At 36.6% G+C, this 27,079-nt stretch overlaps 1 protein-coding gene across 2 annotated transcripts; it reads left to right on the top strand.

Annotated features, from left to right (window-relative positions):
• Positions 1–12: 12 nt before the first annotated feature.
• cpz (carboxypeptidase Z) lies at positions 13–26,022 on the top strand. 2 transcript variants are annotated; one of them, XM_059358060.1, is made up of 13 exons: positions 13–232; positions 1,757–1,789; positions 3,792–3,843; positions 5,402–5,724; positions 7,000–7,215; positions 9,422–9,618; positions 17,506–17,667; positions 19,017–19,175; positions 19,267–19,402; positions 20,050–20,189; positions 21,084–21,183; positions 23,517–23,662; positions 25,119–26,022. In XM_059358060.1, exons 1-13 carry the CDS (start codon positions 136–138, stop codon positions 25,314–25,316), a joined length of 1,959 nt encoding a protein of 652 aa, XP_059214043.1. In that variant the 5' UTR covers positions 13–135; the 3' UTR covers positions 25,317–26,022. The 2 variants fall into 2 exon arrangements, with proteins under 2 accessions (XP_059214043.1, XP_059213967.1); XM_059357984.1 differs by having other exon boundaries at positions 9,422–9,657.
• Positions 26,023–27,079: the final 1,057 nt, after the last annotated feature.

The following is a 27,079-nucleotide window of genomic DNA, read 5'->3' as shown; positions in this document are numbered from 1 at the left end:
GGTCAGGGATGCTCCGCGCAGACAAAGGAAGGAGGTTTCCGAGCAGTGGGAGGTAATTATCTTCCAGCCCAGACAACGGAAAAGTTACAGCTTCAAACACTGCCACATCACACACCACTGTTACTGCACTCCAACATGCATTTAGAAGTTTTGCTGCTGTTGTTTCTGTCCTGGACGAAAAGTTGTTGGTGCGCCCCGCAGCAGACGTGCCATCCAGGAGACGAGCTTTTAGGTAAGGTCACTTCAACTTCAAACCAATGCTTCAGAACAGATATGCATGCCTGTACGACTCAAAGCGGGATGTGGAGGGAACAGAACTTAAAGGAGTGATTTAATGAGAAATACGGACCATTTAAAACCTACTTATGTCTCTCTTAATCAATTAAAAAGCATTACACCGCACAAAACACATTAAAATGAGCATATTAACAGGCCATACGCTCTATTTTAAATGTTGTGCTAAATAACCAATTATACCAGTGATGTTTTAGCTTAAAGTATATACAATCTTGCAGCTACGTGCAGTTAAAGTCTATGATCAGCCTTCAAAGTTTGGTTATCATGCAGATGTGACCATGATGAAGACATGTTGTTGTCACTTCACACACCACAGCAGCCTCGTCATAAACAGTAATAAAGCACAGGCTCTGGCTCGTGTCTTTGCTTTTGAAGATGTCGCCTCCTAGCGTTTATTATGTGACCCACTGATATATTCATGCTTCCCTCTGGAGTCTCCAAAAGCACCAAATCATGACTTCTTGATGACATCCAGACTAGAAAACAAAGCAGCGTGGAGCCCTACTGTAAATTTACCTCTAAAGTTCTGGCTGTAAACTCCATGAGGCCAGTTTCAGTTTGATGATGATATACCAAGTAAAACTGGAGACAAGCTCAAATATATTTAGTATAAAATGATAGAACTGGATGGAACCCTCTTATATGTTAGATTTGCAACCTTTGATCACATTTGCAGCATTTCAAATTCTTTATTGAGCATGATAGTGTTTTGAAAGTAAAAAAAAAGATTCAAAATCACATTTTATGTTGGACTAAAAAAGACTCAAAATAACCAAAAAAAGACACACAAAGACACAAAATGACTAAAAAAAGACACAAAAGAAGACACAAAATGATTAAAAAAAGACACAAAATAACTAAAAAAGACACAAAATGACCAAAAAACCCCAAAAAAGGACTAAAAAAAGACACAAAATAACCAAAAAAATTACCAAAATGACCAAAAAAGACAGAAAAATGAGAAGACAAAATGACTAAAAAAAGACTCAAAATGACAAAAAAAACCCCACAAAACAAGACACAAAATTACTACAAAGACACAAATTACCCAAAAAAACCCCATCAAACAAGACACAAAATGACTAAAAAAAGACACAAAATTACCAAAAAAAAAGACACAAAAAGACGAAAAAAAAAGACCAAAATTGTTACGCTAAACACACAAGACACAAATAAAATAGAGTCCCACTAGAATAAAAACCAGAGTTGGATGACACACAATCACAAGATCACATTTATGATGGTTTTTCTTTGTTTCTTTTTGGTTCAAAATGTTGATCCAGTAAGTCAGAATAAAAAATCAATTATCATCAGGTCATATAGGTGAGGTTATGCTAAAAAAAAATACCAACATGGCATTTTAAGTGGTGTATACAGGCAGGATGAAAAGGATTCAGAAATGGAAAAAATAGCCCAGACTCCATAGAGTTAACTTTATTTGGCTTGTGTTCTTTTACAGGAAGATGCAGCAGCAACGCGTTGGGAGACAAACGTAGGTACCTCATCCATTTCATCTTGTGTGATTTATGGCTTTGCATAAGTCATAACTATGATGGGTTATAAAGATAAGGCTTTATATGCCAGGCACACAGCAAAATCAGGAGTGTTAATTAAACTCACAGAATGTTAAATTTAACACTTTTTCTGAGTTTATATAGTTCTCGCGGATTCTGAGTTAAATTACACTTTAAAAAGTGTTAATATTTAAACTCTTTAATAGAGTTAAATATTTGACACCCTTGGTGTTGTTTGATGACACCACATGAGTGCACTTTTAACTTGAAATTGTGTTATTCCTTTTCACTTTGAGTGTTAATTTTTAACATACATCGTGTTATTTTATGACACATTAAAGTGTATTTTCAACACTAAAATCGTGTTTTTCCCTTTCACTGTGAGTGTTAATTTTTAACATACATTGTGTTACTTTGACACATTAAAGTGTATTTTAAATCCTAAAATCATGTTATTTCCTTTCACTAATGTGGTAATTAAATATACATTAAATAGATACATTAAATACATTACGATACATTAAAAGTGCATTCTGTCTTTAGCCGAACATTCAAGTCACTAAATCTGAAAATCAACTCCAACTGAAGTGAATCTAACTCAGGTATCAGGTGTTAACAAATCAACACTCACCAACTCAAAATGATCAACACTGAAAAAACAACACTATAGATTTTGCTGTGCAGGTATAGAGATCACAGCTGTGGAAAGTTACATTTCAGGGCCCGTCCACTTAGACATTTGACTGTGTGTCCATGGATGAGCTTCCAGGCCATGACGTGATCTTCAGGGCTAGAAAAAGCCAAACTGTTTGAAATACCAAGTACCACTGCAAGATGCAACAGGCCTCCTCTCCAGAAAGCTGGTCTCTGAGAGGAGAAACAGCTGCAGGGAGGATTTATAGAGCTTCAAACAATCCATAATGTACTTTTCCAGGTGAAACGCCAGGTGCTACACCTGCCAGATCTACTTTTTTTATTTTATTATTAGGTCATAGTGTTGCTTTACTGTTGAAGATAGGACAGCAGTGGTGGAAGAAGTATTCAGAGCCCTTACTTAAACCCTCCGGGGTCTGTGATCGTACTGGCGTGACCAGATCATGCAACGTTTTCAAAGCTTCGTAAAAAAAAAAGAGTTCACGTGGAACGCTTACAGACTTGAAACCTTCATCCTTTTTTTGTTTGATGCTCTTCGGTCATGTAAAACCAAAGATATGATAGTTTAAATCTGATAATCAGTTAACACTATTCCTATAAATATACATGTTTTTATGGGAATTTCTTGTATATAGTTGTATTATATTTGAATTTCATCTTTATATGTTCACATTTTTTGCAAGCTATGTTTACATTTATAGGTCCAAAACAGTTCATTGAGCATATTTGTGATTTTTATTGTAATAAATAGTATAATTTTATTTCAGATTTCATGATTTTTGTGTATTTTGGGGCTCAATGTGTTCATAAAGTGGGTTAAAGTGAGAAAAAAAAAGTCAGATCATGTTGAAGTTGTGCTGAAAAATGGATACCAACATTTTGTATGTGGTATATAAATGGCAAATAGGCTCAGACCCCAGAGGATTAAATAAAAGTAGCAATACCACACTGTGAAATTACTCCACTACAAGTAAAAGTCCTGCATTCAAAACTTTACTCAGTAAAAGTATCAGCATCAAAATGTACTTTAAGTGTCGCAAGTAAAAGTACTTGTTATGCAGAATGACCCAATCAGATAGTTATTTATAGTCTAAATATATCATTACTAAATTTGTATTGATGCAATTATGTAAGCAGTGTTTTAATCTGAAATGGGTATAAAAAGTATACCACATTTGCAATGCGTGGCTTTTTCTTGTAGGTGAGTATTTTAACAGTGTGGTATTGCTTAAGTACAAAATCTGAGTACTTCTTCCACCACTGCACATATACATTCTTTAAAAAAAATGTAAGTTACCAGTTTTCTCTGCCTTCTCCATTCCACAGCCACCTGTACCGAGCTGAACCTGGGCTACTGTAATGATATGGAGTACTCCAGGTGAGTGCCAGCTGAATATTTGAACCATACGGGTGATTCTCATGAACATGGTGCAGCTCATAGCAAAAATCCAAGAGGATTGAATACATATTTTCTTTGACCCTTTATAACATATACAATCTAAAGTCACTGTTTAATATGAGTTTATAATCTATTTATAATTTGTAAAAGGTATCTTATGACATTTTTAGAGACACTGTGAGCAAAATTCATTACCGTAACACATTTTTAAATTACAAAAAACAACGAAAGGTTTTTTTTTTGTTGTTTTTTTTTCTTTGGCAATCACTTAAATATGCTCAAGGGTAGCAGGTATCACCAAAATGTATTTTATTAAAATATACACATATTTTAATGCAAACAATTCTATCATTACCGTAACATTTAACCATTTTTTCTCATCACTTTTCATTCAGATTTTGTTCTTTACACATTGTTAAAAAAAATTGTTTGATTATATTGTGTTAAATTATACTTTTTTAAACAAACGATAATTATTCTTATAAAGTTTATTAAACATTTATTGTATATAAGTGTGAGGAAACCATGGCATTTTTATCTGGACGCATTACGGTAATGAATTTGTGGATCAAAAATATGTTCAAAAATATAGAAAATATTATTTTAACACAAAACAATGAATTGTGCCTCATTGTGGCTATATTGTTCATTCATATAAAAGTGAAATATATTTAGTTAAATAAAGTATGTCCTTATAATCTTCACAGACATAGCCTAGACTGGCTTCATGAGAATCACCCAGATATTCAGTTTAACCCATAAGATCCCAGACCCAGTTATCCTCAAAGGAAAATTATGGGGGATATACCACAGACCAAGTGGACCACATAGAACATATTTATGATGTTTTAAAAAAATTCTACCACTAAATGTCAAAGATCTGTGACATAAATGATACATTGGGTGTTTATGGTATTTATGTTTATGATATTTCTTATTTTAAAATAATAAAAAAACACATTTCCTGCTTACAGAAACATAAATTTGCCTTTTTCTTTGCATCTCCACAACATTTATCAAAATTGTGACATTAATAGTGCCGTTTAACAACAAATTATTTGTCAGATTTGTTTTTAAGTAGGCTAACAAAATAAGAATAAATCAATAATAAATAAAAACAAATAACTATTTGCCTCTTTGTTTGCATCTCCATAACATATATCAAAATTGTGACTTTAATTTGTTCAGGAAATATGGTCAGAACAGGTTAAATGCAATAAAGGACACCCTATTAACGGATTAGAATTGTTAAATGGGTTTAAACTTAACCTCGTAACAAAAAATAAACTTTTTGAATTGCGCTACTTTTTCACATTTCTGTTTCCAGTCACAGAAACATTCTGTAGAAGTCGCTTCGTGTCAAAGTCACATGACCCCATGAGTTAAAGTCAAACATAAATCTGAATATGGGAGATTATAGAAGATTTAAAGTGTTTGTTACACTAGTGTCACCATAGGTTCTTATGGGTTAAGCCACTGCTGTTTAATTTCAATTTATGTGCATCATGTTGTGTTAAAATGCTGCTGTCTGTTCCAGGACGATATTCCCCAACATCCTCGGCCACCGGAGTCGTGTGGATGCAGAGTCGGGGGCAGAGTACCTCCTCCTGAGTGTCATCCACGGCCTGCTGAACGGGGAGTGCTCCCCTGAGATTCGCCTGTTAGGCTGCTCGGTGCTGGCCTCGCCCTGCAAGGACGACAAGATGATCAAACCCTGCCGCAGCACCTGTGACACGCTGAGGAGGGACTGCGCCCACGCCTTTGAAGCCATCGAGATGGCCTGGCCCTACTTCCTAGATTGTGACCGCTTCTTTGCCAGCGACCGGGAGGGTTGCTTCGACCCTCTGGCAGGGCTGAAAGGTAAAGGTCACGCTGTTATGTTGATGTTACGTTTGGATCAATGCACCCTTATAGTCACTAAGGACATATAGAGCCCTGTCAAGCTTTGTCCCGGCATCCATAAGACTTTTGAATGGCTGAACCCCCTTTTTTGAACTGTCTCCTCTCTCTTTAAACACCTGGACTCTTTTTATTTTTTTATTTTTTATTTTTTTAACTATTATTTATTGCCCCTCCACTATGGAGGTAATAATAACTTATGTATTTCACTAGGCTCAGCAAAGATTTTATTATCTGCCATATGTCTAGTGTGGGCTGATGGTGTGTGTGTGTGTGTGGGTGTGTTTGTTTATTGTATGTATTGTTGCATTGTTGCTGCTCCTCCACATGTGAAGTTCCTAACGGAAAAATAAAGTTCTTTGAATTGAATTGAATAGTCAGGGCCAGATTAACACTTTGCGGTACCCTGGGCAACAATATTCAAGGGCCCCATCATCACGACTCCAGAATCACCATAATCTGGCAAAATATAGAATAAATTACAGTAATTAGGGGTGCACCGATTGCAATTTTCTGGCCGATCACTGATCACGATTTTTAAAAAGCCTGACCTGCTGATTCCGATTTTTGCCGATACCGATTTTTTTATAACTCACAGCATACACCTTCAATGTTTGAATCTTATTTTATTGAAAAACAATAACACAGCAGTATTTTTCTTTAGCAAATAAAGGAAATCACAATGTCTGAGGTAGTTAATAACATATTGAACTTAAAATAAATAGCAACAATTTACCGGACAAACTAACAAAAGAACTGCAACCATAAATAAAGTGTCCTGAGTTTTTGGTTTCATTATAGTACAACAAGAACAAATGCCCAAATGCAGCAGATTTGTGGCTATTCAAATGTTAACATAAATAGCAGATAGAGCTTTGCGGAGGTGGATAAGATCGGTTTGACGTAAAAGAATCGTCTGATTGCCAAAGTGTCCTCAATTTTCACCAATAAATAAGTAAGCAACCACTTTCAAAGCATCCAATATTAATTTAACAACACCTATTTCCAGCAGCACAAATGTATTGAATTGATAGAGGCACCACAGAGGAAGACAAGACACAACAAGTAGCATTTTGGTCCTCAGCTCATTTTAAACAGAAATCACCTCAATGTCCGATGGACAGTTTAACATATAAGCGATATGGTTAATCTGGCCTATAATCTTGCCTATAGTGCGCTGTGAAACAAACAAAGCTTTGTTCTCTTGTTTCCTAAATGCTGGCCTCCCTCCTCCAGCCAGACAGGAGGTAGAAATGTCCAGCCTCTCTCCTGAAGAGCCCAGCACCATCATCCAGTTCACCTACACCACCAACTCCCAGATGTACAGCTTGCTGAAGAGAACGGCAGCCAAGTGCTCCCACATCTCTCATGTCTACAGTATTGGACGCAGCACGGAGGGCAGGGATCTGCTGGTGATTGAGTTCAGCAGCAACCCAGGACAGCACGAGCTCTGTGAGTAAGGATTTACAGCGTAACATGCATGTGTGATTATATTTGCATTACATGTGTAGCCTTGTGATTACATTGTTCTTATTGTTACTCTCCAGGGGCAGGATTTACAAAAGTGTTCTTAAGATAAATCTTAAGAAAACTCTTAAGGGAAAAAAAGATCTTCCTAAGAATGTTCTTAAATGCTATTCACCATTTTTTTCTTAAGAATTGTCGTATATCTCAGGAACTTATTAGTTTTCTCACTAAGGAAGTTATTAGATTTTAAGTTAAGATCACTAGATCATTAATTAAGTAGTATCAAAAACAACAACTGCCTCTGTGATGAACTACAAGTACATTGCAGTGTTATCTAAACATTTCAATTATATGTCAACTGCCAAAATAAGCTTTATGTGATACATAACATACATGATACATGTGATACTACTCTGATCAACTTCAATGAACAATATTTGTTGACACATTGTCTAGGGCTAAACTAAATATTAAAGAAATCAAATATAAATTTGTTTAAGTAAATCCATATCAAGACTTTTATTTTCACTGCAGCTGTTTTCAGAGTGCTGAAAGCTTCTCTTAAAGTTGCGAAGAAATATAATTTGTTTTCAAGAATCTCATTTGTTCTCAAGTTCTATCTTAGGAAAAAACTTAAGACTAAGTTAAGAAAAAAACGTAAGAAAATATAAGAATCTCTTCATGAATACCAAATCTTCTTAAATTTTGTCTTAAGAGCAATGTTAAGAAAAAGTGGCACTTAAAAAGCATTTTTTTTCCTTAAGAATGCTTTGTGAATCCGGCCCCTGTTCTTCTTGTTAAGTAACTAATTTCCTTTGTAAAAAAGTTCAGTTATTTCTTCTTCACCCCCTGCTTAGAAGTACTAATGCTCATTTAAAAAAAACACGCATTAACTCATTTTGGGAGCAGTTTTAATATTGTTCAGATCATTGTTTTGGTTTTATCGAATTCAACTTTACTTTATTGTTTCATCTTCCATTATCATCAACCTTGTTTTAAAGCTGCAGCAGGCAGATAAAAAGCTAAAATAAATGCTATATCCTACCTGCCCAACACCAAAGACTATACCATGTAACTGGATAATTGGTGTTTGTAAAGGAGCATTTAGCAAATATTTCCCTTACAAGCTGATGGAGAACAAAACAAAGTTGAAAGAAGAGTGAATATTGTACCTGAATTCATCAGACGGACACAAACACAATTCCAAACTAGGACTGCAAGCAGTACTGAACGGGCCCTCGCAGTACACGCGTGTCGGGGAATGCTGCCGTCGGGGTTTGTGCATTACAGGGGCCAGTCTATACCACCCCTATGAATTTCATTGCCTTAAGGCACAGTGGCACTTATTAAATTAAACTGCCGAAAGAGCGCCACCTAGGGGGCGATCTATAAAATCTTCAAGGGTTATCCTCAGGAGGGCATTGACAATAAGTATATATATTCTTTTAATAACTTTTTGTCATGAGGGTCCATAGATGCTGTGTGCAAAGTTTGGTGCAAAACGGTGAAATTGCCTCGGAGGAGTTCGACAAAGTAGGTTTGCGACATTTCGCGAATTTGCGGGGAAAAAAAACGGTAGGCGAAAATGGGCGTGGCTTATATCACGAGATTCAGCACAACTCAGTGAATATAAGGATATAAGGTTTTTGAATGTGTGATGAAGTATGTGGGAGTTATTAGCCAAAACGCACTTTCCTTTATTATAGCGCCACCTAGTGGTGGAACTTCAGGATGACAATAGATTATAACATTTTTCACCATGTGTGACTTATATTTAAAGTTTCATAAGTTTTGGGGTATGTTCAGGCAGTGAAAAATGTGATCATTTGGGCCCGAGAATAATAAATAATCATTCGAAATACAATAGGGACCTCCCAGGTCGTTGCCTGCTCGGGCCCTAATGAATGCTAATGTTGCTAGAAGTTTGTTGGATGTGCAAATAGGCAACTGTTAGCTAGCACCATAGCCTGGAAAAAAGAAGTGGATGTAGCCACTATGATGTAAGCCACTGGTTTGTGTATATATGAATAAGTAGCACATTATGTTTTATTTATGTTTTAGACAACGTCCACATTTTTAAAAAATCTGGGTGGTACAATAATATGTCATATTAAAGCTTGTTCTGCTGCCCCAAAGTGGCCAAATCATTCCACGCAGCTTTAACCATGTCTGCTTCTGTCTGTAAATGTAGTGGAGCCAGAGATCAAACTGGTTGCCAACATGCATGGCAACGAGGTGCTGGGCCGCCAGCTGCTCATATACCTGGCCCAGTATCTGTGTTCAGAGTACATTCTGGGGAACCAACGCATTCAGACCATCATCAACACCACCCGCATCCACATGCTGGCCTCCATGAATCCAGACGGCTATGAGCTGGCCGCCTCAGAGGTAGAGGATAACAATGACCCGGAGCTCAGCAACCAGGAAGTAAATATTGTTAACGGGAAAAAAGACAAACCGCCATTATCCGCTCTTCATCTCAGTGTCTGTTCATTCTGTTTGGCTTGACTTGTAGAGGAGGAGGATTGAGATACTCTGTGGAGGGAGTTTGATCAGAATGTTAACCCTTTGGAGTCTTGGGTTGTATTTTAAAAAAATACTTTTCATTCTGCATGTACACTGTAAAAAAAAGAAACAATAGCTACTCAATAAAATTGAGGCGGCAGATTGCACGCAATATTATTAATTAAAACTAACTACATTACAAGTTGAGTTAATAACAACTTAACAGGAATGTTGGATTCATTCAAAATTCTCTTTATTTAGAATTACATACACATAAAGATTATATTTAATGTGATTAAAATAAGTAGATTCTATCTCAAACATTTTTATGTTAAAGTTACTTAAACAACTGACTCAAAATCAAGGACGCATTTATATTTAATACATTTTATCAAATATATTAAGTAAAATGAAATGACTACAGAATAAATAATAGCTACTCAATAAAATTGAGGCACCAGATTGCACGCAATATTATTAATTAAAACTAACTACATTACAAGTTGAGTTAATAACAACTTCACAGGAAGTGCCTGTCAATTAAAAACGGACTAATTCTATTGTGTTAGATTTATTCAAAATTCTCTTTATTTAGAATTACATACACATAAAGATTATATTTAATGTGATCAGAATACATATATTCTATCTCAAACATTTTTATATTAAAGTTACTTAAACAACTGCCTCAAAATCATGTATTATATTTAATACATTTTATCAAATATATTAAGTAAAATGAAATGACTACAGAATAATTTATTACAGTGTATATACCACTTGTTAAAATGTTTACCATGCCATGTTGGTATCATTTTTTTTTCAGCACAACCTCACCTCAATTACCTGATAATTATTTTCTCACTTTGACTTACTGAATCAACATTTTGAACCCCAAAAAACCCATAAAATCACATATTGAAAATTATTTTCATTTTTCTTAACTCAGGTTGCAAATATAACATACAAGAGTTAAATGAGGATCAAGTTCTATATTTTTATACTGACTATATTTGACCTTATCTACGGTTTTACTTTTTTTTTTTTTTTTTTACAAAAACTTGCCTCATGGACTTTCAAGCCACTACATTAGAGGGAATTTGACGCCAGGGCTCGACGTTGCTTCGTTTTTACGTCATGACGTTATTAAGAAGTAATGCCCTGGTTCTTTCGATGACTCCAGAGGGTTAAAATTGAAAGCCTTTTTGTAGAGGCTTTCAATTTTAAAATATCAACAAATAGAACTAAATTGCACAATTGGATATGAGAGATTGGAGTACTCAATCCTTCCACCTTCACTCTATTTTCTACTAATTACCAGAGAATTCAACACTAATCAATTCTTCACCAGTTTGTTTGGCACTTGTAGAAGTCCCTCAGCTCTTTTTATTCTACTGTTTGATATTGTGCAGTAGAATTGTCAAAAAAAAAAAGAAAGAAAAGAGAGCAGCTTTCTGTGGACTTCTACTTTGGCATCTCTTGGTTCTTTATCAGAATAACAATACTGACAGTCTTTTGGTCAACATGTTATGTGCATTAACTCACCTGCGTCTTATTCACTCTGCTTTTAACAAGCTCTGCATGCATGTGTGCTGTAAACCACTGGTTCTCAACCTGGGGTTCTGGCCCCTACTAGGGGTCGCCAAACCTTCATAGCCATTAAGCATTCTTGACTTTAAAGGGGTGTAAGAACACTTTTATTTATTTATTTTTTTAGATGTATTCAGTTTGTCTATATCACAGCGTTTTATTAATTCATGTTAAGAAAACTAAATTATTATTTTTTATTTAAGTTTAGATTATTATTTATAAATTTATAAAAAAAAAAATATATGCACTTATTATAATCAATGGTGGAAAAAAGTATTCAGATCTCAAAAGTACTAATACCACACTGTGAAGAGACTCCACCACTACTAAGTAAAAGTCCTGCATTCAAAAGTAAAAGTACAAAAGTATCAGCATCAAAATGTACTTAAAGTATCAAAAGTAAAAGTACTCGTTATGCAGAATGGACCCACTTAGATTATTATAGATGTTGTAAATACATTATTAAATTATTATTTTTGATGCATTTATGTAAGGAGTGTTTTACTGTTGTCAATGTGGGTCTCATTTTAACTACTTAATATACATTTATGTGGTTTAATTTGTAAACATGCATAATCACTTTAAATTGATCATGTTTTTCATGTTAAATCTCGGCCTGAAAAGTAACTAAAGCTTTCGGCTAAATGTAGTGGAGTAAAAAGGACAATAAAGTAACAAATAAATAATAAAATATTAAAAGTAAAAGTAGTTGTTATGCAGAATGGACCCACTCAGATTGTTTTATACATTTCAAATACACTATGAGCTTATTTGTAATGATGCATTTTTGTAAGCAGCATTTTAAAAGTTCACTTCAACTACTTCATATGCTGTTATGTGGTTAAATTAATAAAAATACATAATCATTTTGTATTGATCACATCTTTTTAGTGTTAAGTCTTGACCAGAGAAGTAACTTAAGCTCTCAGCTAAATGTAGTGGAGTAAAAAGTACAATATTTGCCTCAATATGTAGTAAAGTAGAAGTATAAAGTTACATAAAACAGAAATACTCAAGTACTCAACTCAACTCAACTCAACTCAACTTTATTTGTAAAGCACTTTAAAACAACAACAGCCGCAACAAAGTGCTGTACATAAACAAACAGAACAAGAGACAATAAAATAAATAAAACAGGAAATAAACACTAAAATAAATAGATTTATTGCTTTTTAAAAGACAATTTAAAAAACAATAAATAAAAGCAAACCATAAAACACTAAAAACAAGAGCAGAGTCTCATGCGTGGTTAAAAGCCAAGGAATAAAAATAGGTTTTAAGATGACTTTTAAAAATGGACAGTGATGAGGCTTGTCTGATGTGCAAAGGCAGCTCATTCCATAGATTGGGGGCTGCAACAGAAAAAGCTCTGTCCCCTCTGAGCTTCCGTTTTGACCTCGGTACCTCCAGGAGCAGCAGATCAGCTGACCTGAGGCACCGAGCAGGAGCGTAGGGGTGGAGGAGCTCAGAGAGGTACAGTGGGGCGAGACCATTTAAAGATTTAAAAACAAATAAAAGAATCTTAAAATGGACTCTAAAATGCACAGGCAGCCAGTGGAGGGAGGCCAGGATGGGAGTTATGTGCTCCCTCTTACGAACTCCAGTTAGGAGGCGAGCAGCCGCGTTTTGCACTAACTGGAGCCGTGCGAGGGAGGACTGGCTGACTCCAAGGTAAAGTGAGTTGCAGTAATCCAGCCGAGATGTAACGAAGGCGTGGATTACCGTTTCAAAGTGCTCGTGCTTAAGGAAAGGCTTCACCTTAGCCAGCTGCCTGATGTGGAAAAAGCTTGACCTCACAGCAACGCTAATCTGACGATCTAATTTAAAATCACTGTCCATCTTAAAACCTAAATTTGACACAGTTGGTCTTATAAAATCTGCCAGAGGGCCCAAGTCAAAAGGAGGGGTCACACAAGAGCCACTAGGGCCAAACACTATCACTTCTGTTTTCTTCTCATTAAAATTCAAAAAGTTCAAGGCCATCCAGGCCTTGATGTCTTTGAGACATGACAGGAGCGGTGTGAGGGAGAAAGCATCTTTTTTCTTAAGTGGCACATATATCTGACTGTCGTCAGCGTAGCAATGGAAAGGGATGCCGTGCTTTCTCAAGATGGAGCCCAAAGGCAGTAAATACAAAGAAAAAAGCAGGGGCCCTAAAATCGACCCCTGTGGAACCCCATACAGCAGTGGAGCGGGGCTGGACTCCGAGGTACCAAGGTTTACAGTTAAACTTCTGTCGGTCAGATATGACTTGAACCACTCTAGCGCAGTACCACCGATGCCCACTAGGTGGCGTAACCGAGCCACTAGGATGCTGTGGTCCACGGTGTCAAACGCTGCAGTCAGGTCCAACAGAACAAGAATTACATGGTCACCGGAGTCATTAGCCAGGAGGATGTCGTTAAAAACTCTGAGTAGAGCTGACTCTGTGCTATGCATAGTTTTAAAACCAGATTGAAACACCTCCAGGACACCATGTACATCGAGAAAAGACTGTAGCTGACCATATACGACCTTCTCCAAGACCTTAGAGATAAAGGGCAGCTTGGAGATAGGCCTAAAATTGGCCAGCACGCTGCGATCTAGGCCAGGCTTCTTAAGTAGGGGCTGCACCACTGCATGTTTAAAACCTTGAGGAACAAGACCAGTAGACAGACTACTGTTAATTACATTTAATACAGACTGCCCTATACTGGGGAAAACCTCTTTGAAGAAACGAGGGGAGACAGCATCACAGGGAGAACCTGATGGCTTAATATGGCCAACCAGGTCCTCTAAAAAAGACAGAGACACTGGCTCAAAACCATCAAAAGCTGCAGAACAAGGAGCAGTGACTGAGGGGTCAGATGCAGGAGCAGAGATGAGGGCCCTAGCAGTAGCAACCTTGTCAATAAAAAAGTGCAGGAAGTTATTACACATTTCAGGAGATGTCTCCAAGCTGACAGGCTGTGGAGCATTAAGAACAGAGTCAATGGTTTTGAATAACACACGTGGGTTGTGGTGGTTGGTCTCAATGATGTTTGCCAGGTATTGTCTTTTAGTCTCTTTAACGGTGCTCTGGTAGCGGCGCCAACAGTCTTTAAGGATATGGAAGGAAACCAGCAGCTTGTCCTTCTTCCACTTCCGTTCAGCTCTGCGGCACTCCCGCCTAGCTTCACGGGTTCTGTCGTTAAACCAGGGCTCAGATTTAGCTTTAGGCTGCACAGTTTTTAATGGAGCCACAGAGTCCAGTATGGTCCTGCAGGAGGAGTGAAACCAGGAGCTGAGCTCCTCAGTGTCAGCAGAGACAGGAGGCACACAGAGCTGGTCAAAAGCCACAGAGAAATTACCAGCAGTGCAAGAGTTAAAAATCCGACGTTTCTGAACAAGAGCGCCGGATTTAAATTCAGCACAGGAAAAAGCGACTTCAAACAGTACAGGCAAATGGTCAGAAAACACATCGTCACAGATCTCCAAGTTAGACACAGATAAACCATGAGAAAGGACGAGGTCTAAAGTGTGTCCATGCTCATGTGTGGGACCAGACACACACTGCACCAAATTAAAAGAGTCAATAAGGCTCAGGAAATCCTTCACCAGCGGCTTTTCAGGACAGCACACGTGAATATTAAAATCCCCAAGGAAAAGGGCACAGTCATATTTCGGCATAATCTCAGCCAGGAAACCAGAAAAGTCATTCACAAAGTCCTTGTTGTATTTGGGGGGCCGGTAGATGACGGCGCACAGCACCGGATCGGAACGACCCACCTCAAATAAAGACACCTCAAAGCTGGAAAATGACGTTGAGATGGTGCGCTGTTTACATTTAAAGGTATTTTTGTAAACAGTCGCCGTTCCTCCTCCACGACCTGATGTCCGCGGGGAGTTAAAGAATGAACAGCCAGCAGGTAAAAGTTCAAGAAGAGCGCTGCACTCACCGGTACCGATCCAGGTCTCCGTTACACAGAGGAAATCCAGGCCACGGGAGCTAAAGAAATCCCTCAGGATGAAAGTTTTGTTCGCCAGAGATCTGGCGTTCACCAAGCCGATCCTGGTGGGAGCCGGCGGGGCTTGTGGCCCGGTGGATCGGGGAGCCCGAGGCAGCGTCCTCAGGAGCCGGTGGTTTATCCCGCGCTGAGAGAGCCGGAGGGGGCAGAGGCGGTGGGGCCGGGGCCCCTCAGATGAGCCGATGACAGGTACCAGGCAGGCGTCAACGGGATCCAAGAAGCGCCGGGGCACAGCAAAACGAGAGAATAATCCAAGTCCTGTCCGGGAAATGGACGAAGAGTGCGTCAGCTGGAGCCTCAGCTTCACCAGCCGACCTCCGCGTCTGCCGCGGCGACGCTTACGCCGTACAGGTAAGGCCGAAGCCCGGAACAGGTGAGGCGGAATCCCCGCCAGGAGCGGGGGCAAAGTATTTTGTCCATCGCGAACAAACACACCAGGATCTTTGACATTTTGCCGGAGAGACAAAATGGCATAGCGATCATACACCAGCAGAGACTCAATCTGTTTAGTGCCGATGGTCAGAAACAACAAAAACACCAAACATTGCAGGAGCAGCAGACGGGCAGCCACACACACTGGCGCCATCTTACTTGATAAGCACAAAGTAAAGTACAAGTATTTCAAAACTTACTTAAGTACAGTACTTGAGTTAATGTACTGAGTTACATTCCACCACTGATTATAATAGGAAATATCCATAAAGTATTTCACTTAGTCATGGGTCGTCAGTTTATTAATGTTAGAAAAGGTGTCCCTCAAGGAAAATGTTGGGAACCACTGCAACAGATGGATCATGTGTATGCTTAAATGTCATTGGACAGGAGGCTGTTGAAATTAGGGGGATGTATGTAATGCGCAATCTTAAATGCACTTTTGGCCTGATGTCTTTGTGAAAGGCATAAAACTACACACAGCTTCACTTCAAGTGAATATGATTTGATATGCATGAGTTTTATTGTGACGGGCTGTTTGATGGCACTGGTCTTAATGACTTACCATGAATACATGGTGGAAACATTAACTCTGTGGAGTCTTATAGGGCTAGTTTCTCCATTTTTGAATCCTTTTCATGTCTTTTTGTGTCTTTGTAAGTCATTTTATGTCTATTTTGGTCATTTGTGTCTTTTTTGGTCATTGGTGTCTTTTATGTGTCTTTTTGTGTCTTTTTGGCCATTTTGTGTCTGTTGTTGTGACTTTTTCAGTTATTTGTGTCTTTTTTTGTCATTTTGTGTCTTCTGTGGGGTTTTTTTGTTATTCTGTCTTCTCATTTTGTGTCTTTTTTGGTCATTTGTGTCTGTTGTGTGTTTTTTAGTTTTGTGTGTTTTTTGTGTGTTTTTTGGTCATTTGTGTCTTATTTGTGGCTTTTTGTGTCTTTTTTGGTCATTTTTTGTCTGTTGTTGTGTCTTTTTCAGTTATTTGTGTCTTTTTTTGGTCATTTTGTGTATTTTTTGTCATTTTGTGTCTTCTGTAGGTTTTTTTTGGTTATTCTGTCTTCTAATTTTGTGTCTTTTTTTGGTCATTTTGTGTCTTTTTGGTTATTTGTGCCTTTTGTGTCTTTTTGTGTCTTTTTTGGTCATTTTTTTTTTTTTTACGTCTGGTTGTGATGAAGAAGCTTTGGCACTTTTGGAGACTCCAGAGGGTTAATGAAAGTGTGCAGAATATTGTACCTTTTGATGATACATTTGTATGCGATCATCTATTAATATGATCACATTCAAATGTAGGCCAAGCTACTTTGAATGTATTCAAATTCGGTACATTGCATGTGTCATTTTTCAATTACGCTTATCAGAGAGTCAATTGAAAACCCAAACTGTTCCTATAGTTGTTCTGTATATGACAACATATACATATTATGTTAATGATGATATTACGCAACAGCTTGCGCAATCCAAAAAATATCTCCATTTGATCATGTGCATGGATAGATCATGGATTAAATGCATTTCCTCTGATATTTATAATGTTTTTTTCTCATGACGGATATATGGTCTTGTCTTCATGTTAACAGCAGAATTAACAGTGATAGTCTAACAGGTTCCTTCCTGTATTTCTCACTAATTTTCATATAATTTGTTCCACATTTTCTTCATATAATCACTACTCCTACTAATGACTACATAACATCATAATTAATGTCACACTGTCTGACACTTTGTAATACTCCGAGCTGTTTGAACTGAAATGTTTCAGGGTCACTTGTTGAACGGTTGGACCAACGGACGGACCAACGCCCAGAATCTTGACCTCAACCGCAATTTTCCCGACCTCACCTCCATGTTCTACAGGAACCGCCGCAGCCGCCACTACCGCATTGACCACGTCCCAATCCCCGATGCCTACTGGTTTGGCAAGGTAAGGGGTCGTTTTTAAATGATTTAAACCAGGGAAGGGCAACTTAAATGCTGCAGGGGCCACAATTTTTCATGGACACTACCACAGGGCCACATATAGGATCGTGCACTTAACCAGATGTGATGAAACTGCAATTTTAAATGTTTACAGTGCAGCAACTTAACATATTTCATGATCAAATGCATGTATAACAGTATAAATACAAAAGGTTTGAAAGAATAAAAAATAACCACTTTTTTCAGTGCAAGAACAGCAGACCAACATTAATTGCAAGAAGTAATTTTGTGCATTTTTACACTGCACTTTTAAGATTTCATGCTCAAATGCATGTAGTTGTACTGAGGGCCACTTCAAGTGAGGCTGCGGGCCGTATGCGGCCCCCGGGCCTCCAATTGCCCATCCCTGATTTAAACAGATCCATTATTATATGGAGTTAAATTACTGCCAAAACTCACAAAACATGTTTCATTCATGTCCAACGATTTACAAACAAACTCAAAAAGAAAAAAAAACAAAAAAAAAGTGTGGTTTTCAAATACAAAACATCATTCACAAACGAATGCATTAAATGCATAAAAACACTAAATCTGAAGGAAATGATCTTGCTGCAGGAACAGATAATTTCAGATTATTAAATCAAGAAATAAGCATGTTGTACGCTTAAAATAAGAAATTAACTCTTAAAACAAGATAAATTAAAGCTGCAAGCAGCGATGAACTGGCCCGAGCAGAGTGACCTGATAATTATTTGTGTCTTACCAAGATAAAAAGTGTTAAATAATTTATCTTGTTGTAAGAGTTAATTTCTTATTTTAAGAGTTCAACATGCTTATTTCTAGATTTAACAATCTTGATTAATCTTAATTTGTGAATCGTTGGGCGTGACTAAAATATGTTTTGTGTGTTTGTGGAGTTTTGGCAGTAATTTAACTCCATATATGGAATTAAATTACTGCCAAAACTCCACAAACACACAAAACATGTTTCACTCATGCCCAACGATTCACAAACAAACTCAGTGTGGTTTTCAAATACATAACATCATTCACAAACGAATGCATTAAATGCATGAAAAACACTAAATCTGAAGGAAATGATCTTGCTGCATGGACAGATAATTTCATGTTTTTTATCTTGTTGTAAGAGTTAATTTCTTATTTTAAGAGTTCAACGTGCTTATTTCTAGATTAAACAATCTTAATTAATCTTAATTTGTGAATCGTTGGGCGTGACTAAAATATGTTTTGTGTGTTTGTGGAGTTTTGGCAGTAATTTAACTCCATAGTATAAGTAGATATAGTTTTTCAGCCTGGGACAATAAACAATGTAATCCTCCCTTTGGGCTGCAGGTGGCGCCAGAGACCTATGCAGTGATGAAGTGGATCAGGTCTCTGCCCTTCGTTCAGTCTGCCAGCCTCCACGGGGGGGATCTGGTGGTCTCCTACCCCTTCGACTTCTCCAGACACCCACACGAAGAGAGGATGTTCTCTCCCACTCCAGATGAACAGGTAGAAAGGCTCGATGGGTGAGTTCATCCGTTACTGTTTGGTTTCACAGCTGGATTGTCATATTCCCTCTCTCACCACACACAACACTCAGGTGATGAAGCAGCTGGCTCGTACCTACGCAGACGCCCATGAAACCATGTCAAACAACGACACAGAGCGGTGTGGGGCCAACTTTTACCGGACAAGGGGCATCATCAATGGGGCGCTGTGGTACAGCTTTGCTGGTGGTGAGATATATATTACAATTTTTAAACTACAAAGACAACCATGTCAGCACAGCAAAATGGGGAGTGTTAATTCAACTCACAGAGTGTTAAATTTAACACTTTTTCTGAGTTTATATAGTTCTCACGGATTCTGAGTTAAAATTACACTTTAAAAAGTGTTAATATTTTAACTCTTTAATAGTGTTAAATATTTGACACCCTTGGTGTTTTATGACACCACATAAGTGCACTTTTAACTCGAAATTGTGTTATTCCTTTTCACTTTGAGTGTGGATTTTTAACATACATCGTGTTATTTTATGACACATTAAAGTGTATTTTTAACCCTAAAATCACGTTATTTCCTTTCACTAATGTGATAATTAACAGTCATTGTTTTGTTTTACGATACATTAAAAGTGCATTCTGTCTTTAGCCGAACATACAAGTCACTAAATCTGAAAATCAACTCCAACTGAAGTGAATCTAACTCAGGTGTTAACATGTAACAACGCTGGCAGAGCTTTTTGATCACTACAATGTTAAAACAACTCCAAAATCAACACTCACCAACTCAAAATGATCAACAGTGCAGATTTTGCTGTGAGTTTTTCTCCCCCTTCTACTTGCTTGCGACGGACTCATTATGCACATATTTACCTTTACAGGTATGTCAGACTTCAACTACTTGCACACTAACTGTCTGGAGATCACTGTGGAGCTCGGCTGTGACAAATTCCCTGCAGAGGTCGAGCTTTACCCAGAGTGGAAGAGGAATAAGGAAGCTCTGCTCAGTTTTATGGAGTCTGTAAGTGTCTGTTAGACAGGCTTAATGGAATGTGCATATTTTTTACCAGTGCATACATTTTATTTATTTCAATGAAATGATGAATAATGGACAGTGTAAGTGAACTGATAGCCACTTGTCAAGTTAAATTTGCAGCTAGAATACTTGAAGCAAGCAGCTTATAAAGATCAGAAAGGTTTAAAATTATATTAATTATAAGTATGTGCATATACACATAAGGATTATACTGCCCTAGTCTAACTGTAGTAACTACGCAAAGGGTAAAACTGAGAAAAACTGCTTTTTTAAGGTTTTTTAACTGGCCAGCCAAATGGGTTATAGGTAAGTAAGTGAAACGACACTTATTTCTACATGTATTGTATGATGTCATTTTTATGCTAAAATATCATGATGATTTATTTGACCTTTGACCCCAAAAATGTTACTGCACTCTAGTTTTGCTGTAAAATATTCTAATAGTAATGCACAAACAGAGTGCAGTTACTATAATGTTGTTTTAGTTGTTTAACAATTCTATTAAAAATATTTGTGTATTTTAGACTTAATATTATAAAATAATGTTGTATCTTAGTCTTAATATAATGTTATCTACCCTATTTTAATTAATCACTATCTAGATAAAAATTTACCTGTCATATAAACTTATAATTTATATTAGTCTTGTCTTCACTATTCAACATAATGAAGAAACACAAGGCTACACTGTATCACAGTATTATTTCTCTGAAATAAAGCAAAATTGAAACCTAAAACTTTGTCACAAGATAAAACAGATATAAAGGAGTTCATTTTTATTTATAACTCATGCTTCATAAGTGCATCTAGGGAACATAAGCACTTTACCTGCAACACCAAATAATATTTCTTTCCATTGTGCTCCCTGTCCCTGAACAGGTCCATCGAGGGATAAAGGGAGTCGTTACAGATGGTCATGGAAATGGGATAAAAGGTGCAACTATCTCTGTCAGGGGGATTAGGAAAGATGTCACCACAGGTAAACACAGTCTGACATGGTTACATATTTTCTAGTTGGTATAAATCGTTTTTCATCACTGTTTATCCCATAAGAACCTATGGTGACACGTGTGTAACAAACACTATAAATGTTCTATAATCTCCCATATTCAGCTTTATGCTTCACCTTAACTAATTAAGTCCCTTAGCAAGACTGTTTGACTGTGACAGAAGTGACTTCTCCAAAATATGTGTGTGACTAGAAACAGAAATGTGAAAAAGTAGCTAATTTCAAAAAGCTTAAAAGTTTAAACCCATTTAACAGTTCTAATCCGTTAATAGGGTGTCCTGTATTGCATTTAACCTGTTTTGACCACATTTCCTGAACAAATTAATATAAAACAAGTAACAAAAATATTGCTTTGACGTATACGTCACATCAGGCTTTTAACCTAAAAATCGTCCATTCAATTATTTTCACTATTTAAATTATTTTAAATTAATATATGCTCTTCCGTTCAATTTAAAGTACATTTGACCAAATATAAACAAAAAATGTTGATATGTTGTGGAGATGCAAAGAAAAAGGCAAATTTGTGTTTCTGTAAGCAGAAAAGGTGTCCAGTTTGTTTGCTTTACTAGCAGCATTAGCAAATGTTAGCACGCTAACACACGGAAAATGAAAATGTTGAGAAATAAACATGGTAAACATTATATCTACACACATTAGCATGTTAGCATTGTTATTGAGAGCATGTATTATATTTTATAATTGTTATTATTGCTGCAGGGATGACATATTTCATTTATCCTTTATTTCTCGAGGAATAATTGAGGGCAACCCCTCATTTACAATGACGTTGAGAGTACAGAGAAGAACGAACAGCACAGAAAAAACACTTGAAAAACATTAAAAACAGTTGCAGTGAAAGGCAGAGTTTTTGGTTATCATAGTTTTAAACTGGCTTTTAGTTATAATTGTGTTGAGTTTGAGATGTTCGAGGTATATGCAATAGAAAAACTGAAAGCACTTTTCCCAAATTCAGTATTTGTCCGGGGGAACAATGAGCATTAAGCATTAATCACTAGAGCGTGTTGGATAATTACTATGTGACCAGTTTAATAAAGTGCTGAGGTATGGTGACATGTCGCCTATCAAGACTTTATAAATAAAAAGGAACCAGTGCATGTATTACACCAAGCAAATGAGATACTTCCATTGGATTACTTTAGAAAGAAAGCTCAGTTACAAACAAAGCTAATGCTACTTCTACTTTAGCAGGATAATGTTCACAAACGCACCACTTTTATGATTTTTGAAGCATAAATGCATCGCCAGAAGTAAAAAGCTGATGTTAGGCTATAAATAACCACCATGGTTGTATGACATTAACGTCACCACTACCGAGCTAACGATGATGTTTAATGTCCCAGACAACCTCTGTGGTCTCATTTAGCCACTTGTTAGCGACCGCTAACCACTAGCATGGCTGTAGACTTGCTTACAGTACACTCTTTCCATTTATTGCTCACACAGTTACTTTTTACTGTTCCCTTCTTTCACTACCTCTCAGGGCTGGTTCTAGGCAGCTTATATGAGGGGGCAGTCAGAAATGAGAAGGGGGCTTCATGTGTACACACACACACACACACACACACACATCATGCTCTGAAATATAAAAATAAAATAAATGAATAAAATAAAATAAAACATCCTTCATCCAGATTTCAAGCAACAACATAACATTTATCTTAACTGGATGGCCTAATCCTCAAACTAATTCTAACCTAAAGTAGTACTTTATAGACACACTATAGCCAATATTTACAAAACTGAAAGCCAGTCTTATGAATAATGATAAAAAAAATCTTCTCAAACTAATTTATACAACACAACAGATATACAGCAGAACATTTTGTTTGTTTGTTTGTTTTTTGTTTTTTGTTGGCAACTTAACAGCTCAAAAAACTAATTTCTCTCACTCCTCTTTTTTCTCTAAAGATTAAAGTGGCAAATCTATGAGAAACAATGCACAGATCATGAGATTTAAAGTGGTGAATCTGCAATAAAAAAGTTGCTTTTTTCCCACTTTTTTCTTGTAAATCTGTGACTTTTTCCACGCAGATTTGCCACTTTAAATCTCTTTTTTATCTTTTTTTCTTGTATATTTGCCACTTTAATCTAGTAAATTTGCAACTTTTTTATTTTGGATATCCGCTGAAGTTACCAAATACGGTTCTTCGCCTGATTAAGGGGGCTCTGCCCTCTCTTGCCCCTACGTAGAGCCGGCCCTGCTACCTCTCTACTTCTGTTTATTTGTCTCCCTCTCTGACATGTTGACGTATGACCCTGCTCTCTTCTCTTCCCTCCAGCTGAAGATGGAGACTACTGGCGGCTGCTGAACCCCGGTACTCACATCCTGACAGCCACAGCCAAAGGCTACTCCAGGGTCAGTAAGAGGGTCTATCTGCCTCACAGCATGAACAAGGCTGGACGCGTCGACTTTGTCCTGGCGAAGGTTGGATCTTTGTCTTCATTACCTACCTTATACAACCAATATTCAAATATCTTTTTATAAACTTACTGTCTACACATGCATGGTTTGGTTTTAGTAGAGATGTATTCTGCCCTACAAAGTCTAACTGCAGTAACTACATTTTTGGTCGAATTTGAGTTATAACTAAAAATGAACTCCTTGATGTCTGTTTTATCTTGTGACAATTTTGCTTTATTTCAGAGAAATAATGATTGAAATAACTACAAAATCCAACTCAAAACCAAAGCAGAATGCAGTAACTTCACTTTGACTGTGATACAGTGAAGCCTTGAATTTCTTTATTGTGTTTAATAGTGAAGACAAGAATCATAGAAATCATAAGTTTATTTGAAAGGGAAATTTTAATCTAGATAGTGATGAAGTAAAAAAGTGAGATCAAATTATACTAAGACTAAAATATAACATTACTTTATAATATTAAGTCTAAAATAAGCAAATCTTTGAAAAAAGAGTTGTTAAATACGTCTAAATACACTTATAACAAAATCAATTTGAGAATGTTTATTCACTGAAAATAAAATATAGAAGCTGAAAGAAGACAACAACATAGTTACTGCACTCTGTTTATTAGATTCTTTTACAGCAAAACCAGAGTGTAGTAACTACATTTTTGGGGTCAAAGGTCAAATAAATCATGATTTTTTTTAGCATAAAAAGGACATAATCAATACATGTAGAAATAAGTGTCATATCACTTACCTTCCTATAACCCATTTGGCTGGTCACATAACCCTCTGAAAACTTTACAAATCTGTTAAAAATCTTCACCATGTCATGTTGGCATCAGTTTTTATAGAGCAGCCTCACCTATATGTCCTGATAACTAATTTTTAACTTTGACGTACTTGATCAAAATTTTGAACCCAAAAGAAACAAATGAAAACATAACATCTGATCTTGAAAATTATGTTTCACACACTGAAATGTACATGTTGCAAATATGAACACAGTTTGCAAATATAACATATAACAGGTATAATGAGGATAATATCTTATTCTATATTTTTATACTTAATATATTTGACATTATCTCTGGTTTTACTTGGCCGAATATCATCAAAAAAAAATCTGGTATGGAGTTTCAAGCCAGAACTTTAGAGGGAAGCTGATGGCAAGACTCAACGTTGCTTCATTTTTGTGTCTTCACGTCATGAAGAAGTAATGTGCAGGTGCTTTCATGGACTCCAGAGGGTTAAAAAAAAACTTGAAAGCAGTTTTTCTCAGTTTAACCCTTTGCATAGTTACTGCAGTTAGACTTTGTAGGGCAGATTTAGTAGCTTACTAGCTCATTTCCATCTATAGTCCCTGAGCAGGAAGACACAAACACTAATACAGCTAATGCAAATATATGTTTAAGATACAATCCATCCATTATGCCTGCTCTCCATCCTTACCATTTCCCCCGTCCTGCATCCAGGTTCCCATAGAGCCTGATATCGACGACCACCTCTTCCCCACAGTAGACACATGGGACCGATTCGACCCATACAACCAGTTTGAGCGCTACAGCGATGTAAGAGAGAGAGGCATAGAACGGGAGGAAAAACCATGGTGGTGGACCTACTTCTCCCAGTCTGGCATCTCACCTCCAAACTGGCTGCTGCGGAGTGTCTAGACGCATTAGAGGGCAATAAAGATCCCAGCATATCACTGCAAGACTGGTGATGGATGGTCCCACAATCCGGTCCCACTGGTGCTCTCACAGAGGCGTCTGTGTAGCAGGAGCTGTGATACTAAAATCAGCAGTGCCTAAATAGGTTTCAGTGCTTCCTGGAAGGATGTGAATTTTTTTTTTTTCTTCCACCAGGCAACCAATTTGATTCTGGCCTGTAAGCGGAGTTTGGGCCAATATTGCTTTGCAGCTGCATTTGACTTGTTTTAAGTAAAAAGGAAAATATCACTGGGAAATAAAGGATTTATGGATGCCTCAATTGTCCAACTTTTAAAGATGTTCACAGTGAAAAATAATTGTATGCACTTATTTGAATATTGTGATTGCAAATTACAATTTCACATGTGATGGCAGCTGCATAAAACGTCTTTGCACATTTTTAAGAATTGAGTTGGGTACAAATTTTATGCAGATTTGACAGTGTTTTATCATTACATTCCACAGGTTATTTCATTGTATGTTTTAGAAAAGTCTTTTAACATTATACACGGCATAAGTGCAACAGTCAAAATTTGCTGGACCTGTAACAGCACTGCATATTGCGCACCACATTTTAAGCTTGGAGTAGCAGCAATACTGTGCCAATTGTGAACAACAGAAATATCTTGCTTTGTTTGTTTTTTCACAAGCATAAAAAATAAATATGAAATATTTGTGGCATAACTTCTTCCACTTTTTATTTTTGAAATGAATACTTTTTAGGGTTTTAACAGGCTCTACTTGTTTTTACACCTCTTTACTCTACACCAAGGGTCTCAAACTCAAATTACCTCGGGGCAGCAGGAAGCAGTATCAAAATGACCAAAAAAAGACACAAAATTATTTTAAAAAGACACAAAATTATTTTAAAAAGACACAAAATGACCAAAAAAGACACAAAATTATTTAAAAAAGACACAAAATGACAAAAAATACACAGAATTACCAAAAAAGACACTAAATTATTTAAAAAAGACACAAAATGACAGAAAAAACTTAATTACTTAAAAAAGACACAAAATTACCAAAAAAGACAAAAAAATATTTTAAAAAACACACAAAATTATCAAAAGACACAGAATTACCAAAAGAGACACAAAATGACCCAAAAAGACACAAAATGACCCAAAAAGACACAAAATTACCAAAAAGAGAAAAAATTACCAAAAAGGCACAAAATTACAGAAAAAAATAAATTACTTAAAAAAATAAACAAAATGACCAAAAAAGACACAGAATTACCAAGAAAGGCACAAAATTATTTTTTAAAAAAGACACAAAATTATTTAAAAAGATACAAAGTTATTAAAAAAGACACAATTATTAAAAAAAGACACAAAATTACAAAAAAAGTAATTAAAGGGACCTTCCACACAACACGGTAAAGTGCCATTCATATTAAACTCACATTAAACTTTAATATCAAGGTGGGGGCCACAAAATATTGTCACGAGGGCCGCAATTGGCCCACAGGTTCGAGGCCCATGCTCTACACTGTAAATAATCGCTGTGAAATCTAAAGTTATTTACTGTATTATTCACAGTTCATCACTGTGTTTGATTTTTACAGTATAGTGCTGTATAATTTACAATAGAAATTGGTCCTTGTGACAAAATTACAGTAGTCAAAGCATAACTGTGTAAAAAAACACAGTAGACAGTATGAAAAGTAAAGTAGACTACTGTATTTTTCCATTTTTATCATAATTTTTTTTATCAGAATCAGT

The sequence above is a fragment of the Centropristis striata genome, chromosome 1 (assembly GCF_030273125.1).
Source record: "Centropristis striata isolate RG_2023a ecotype Rhode Island chromosome 1, C.striata_1.0, whole genome shotgun sequence".
In the NCBI taxonomy this organism is placed as follows: Eukaryota; Metazoa; Chordata; class Actinopteri; order Perciformes; family Serranidae; genus Centropristis; species Centropristis striata.
This window is presented reverse-complemented; position numbering and strand designations above follow the sequence as displayed.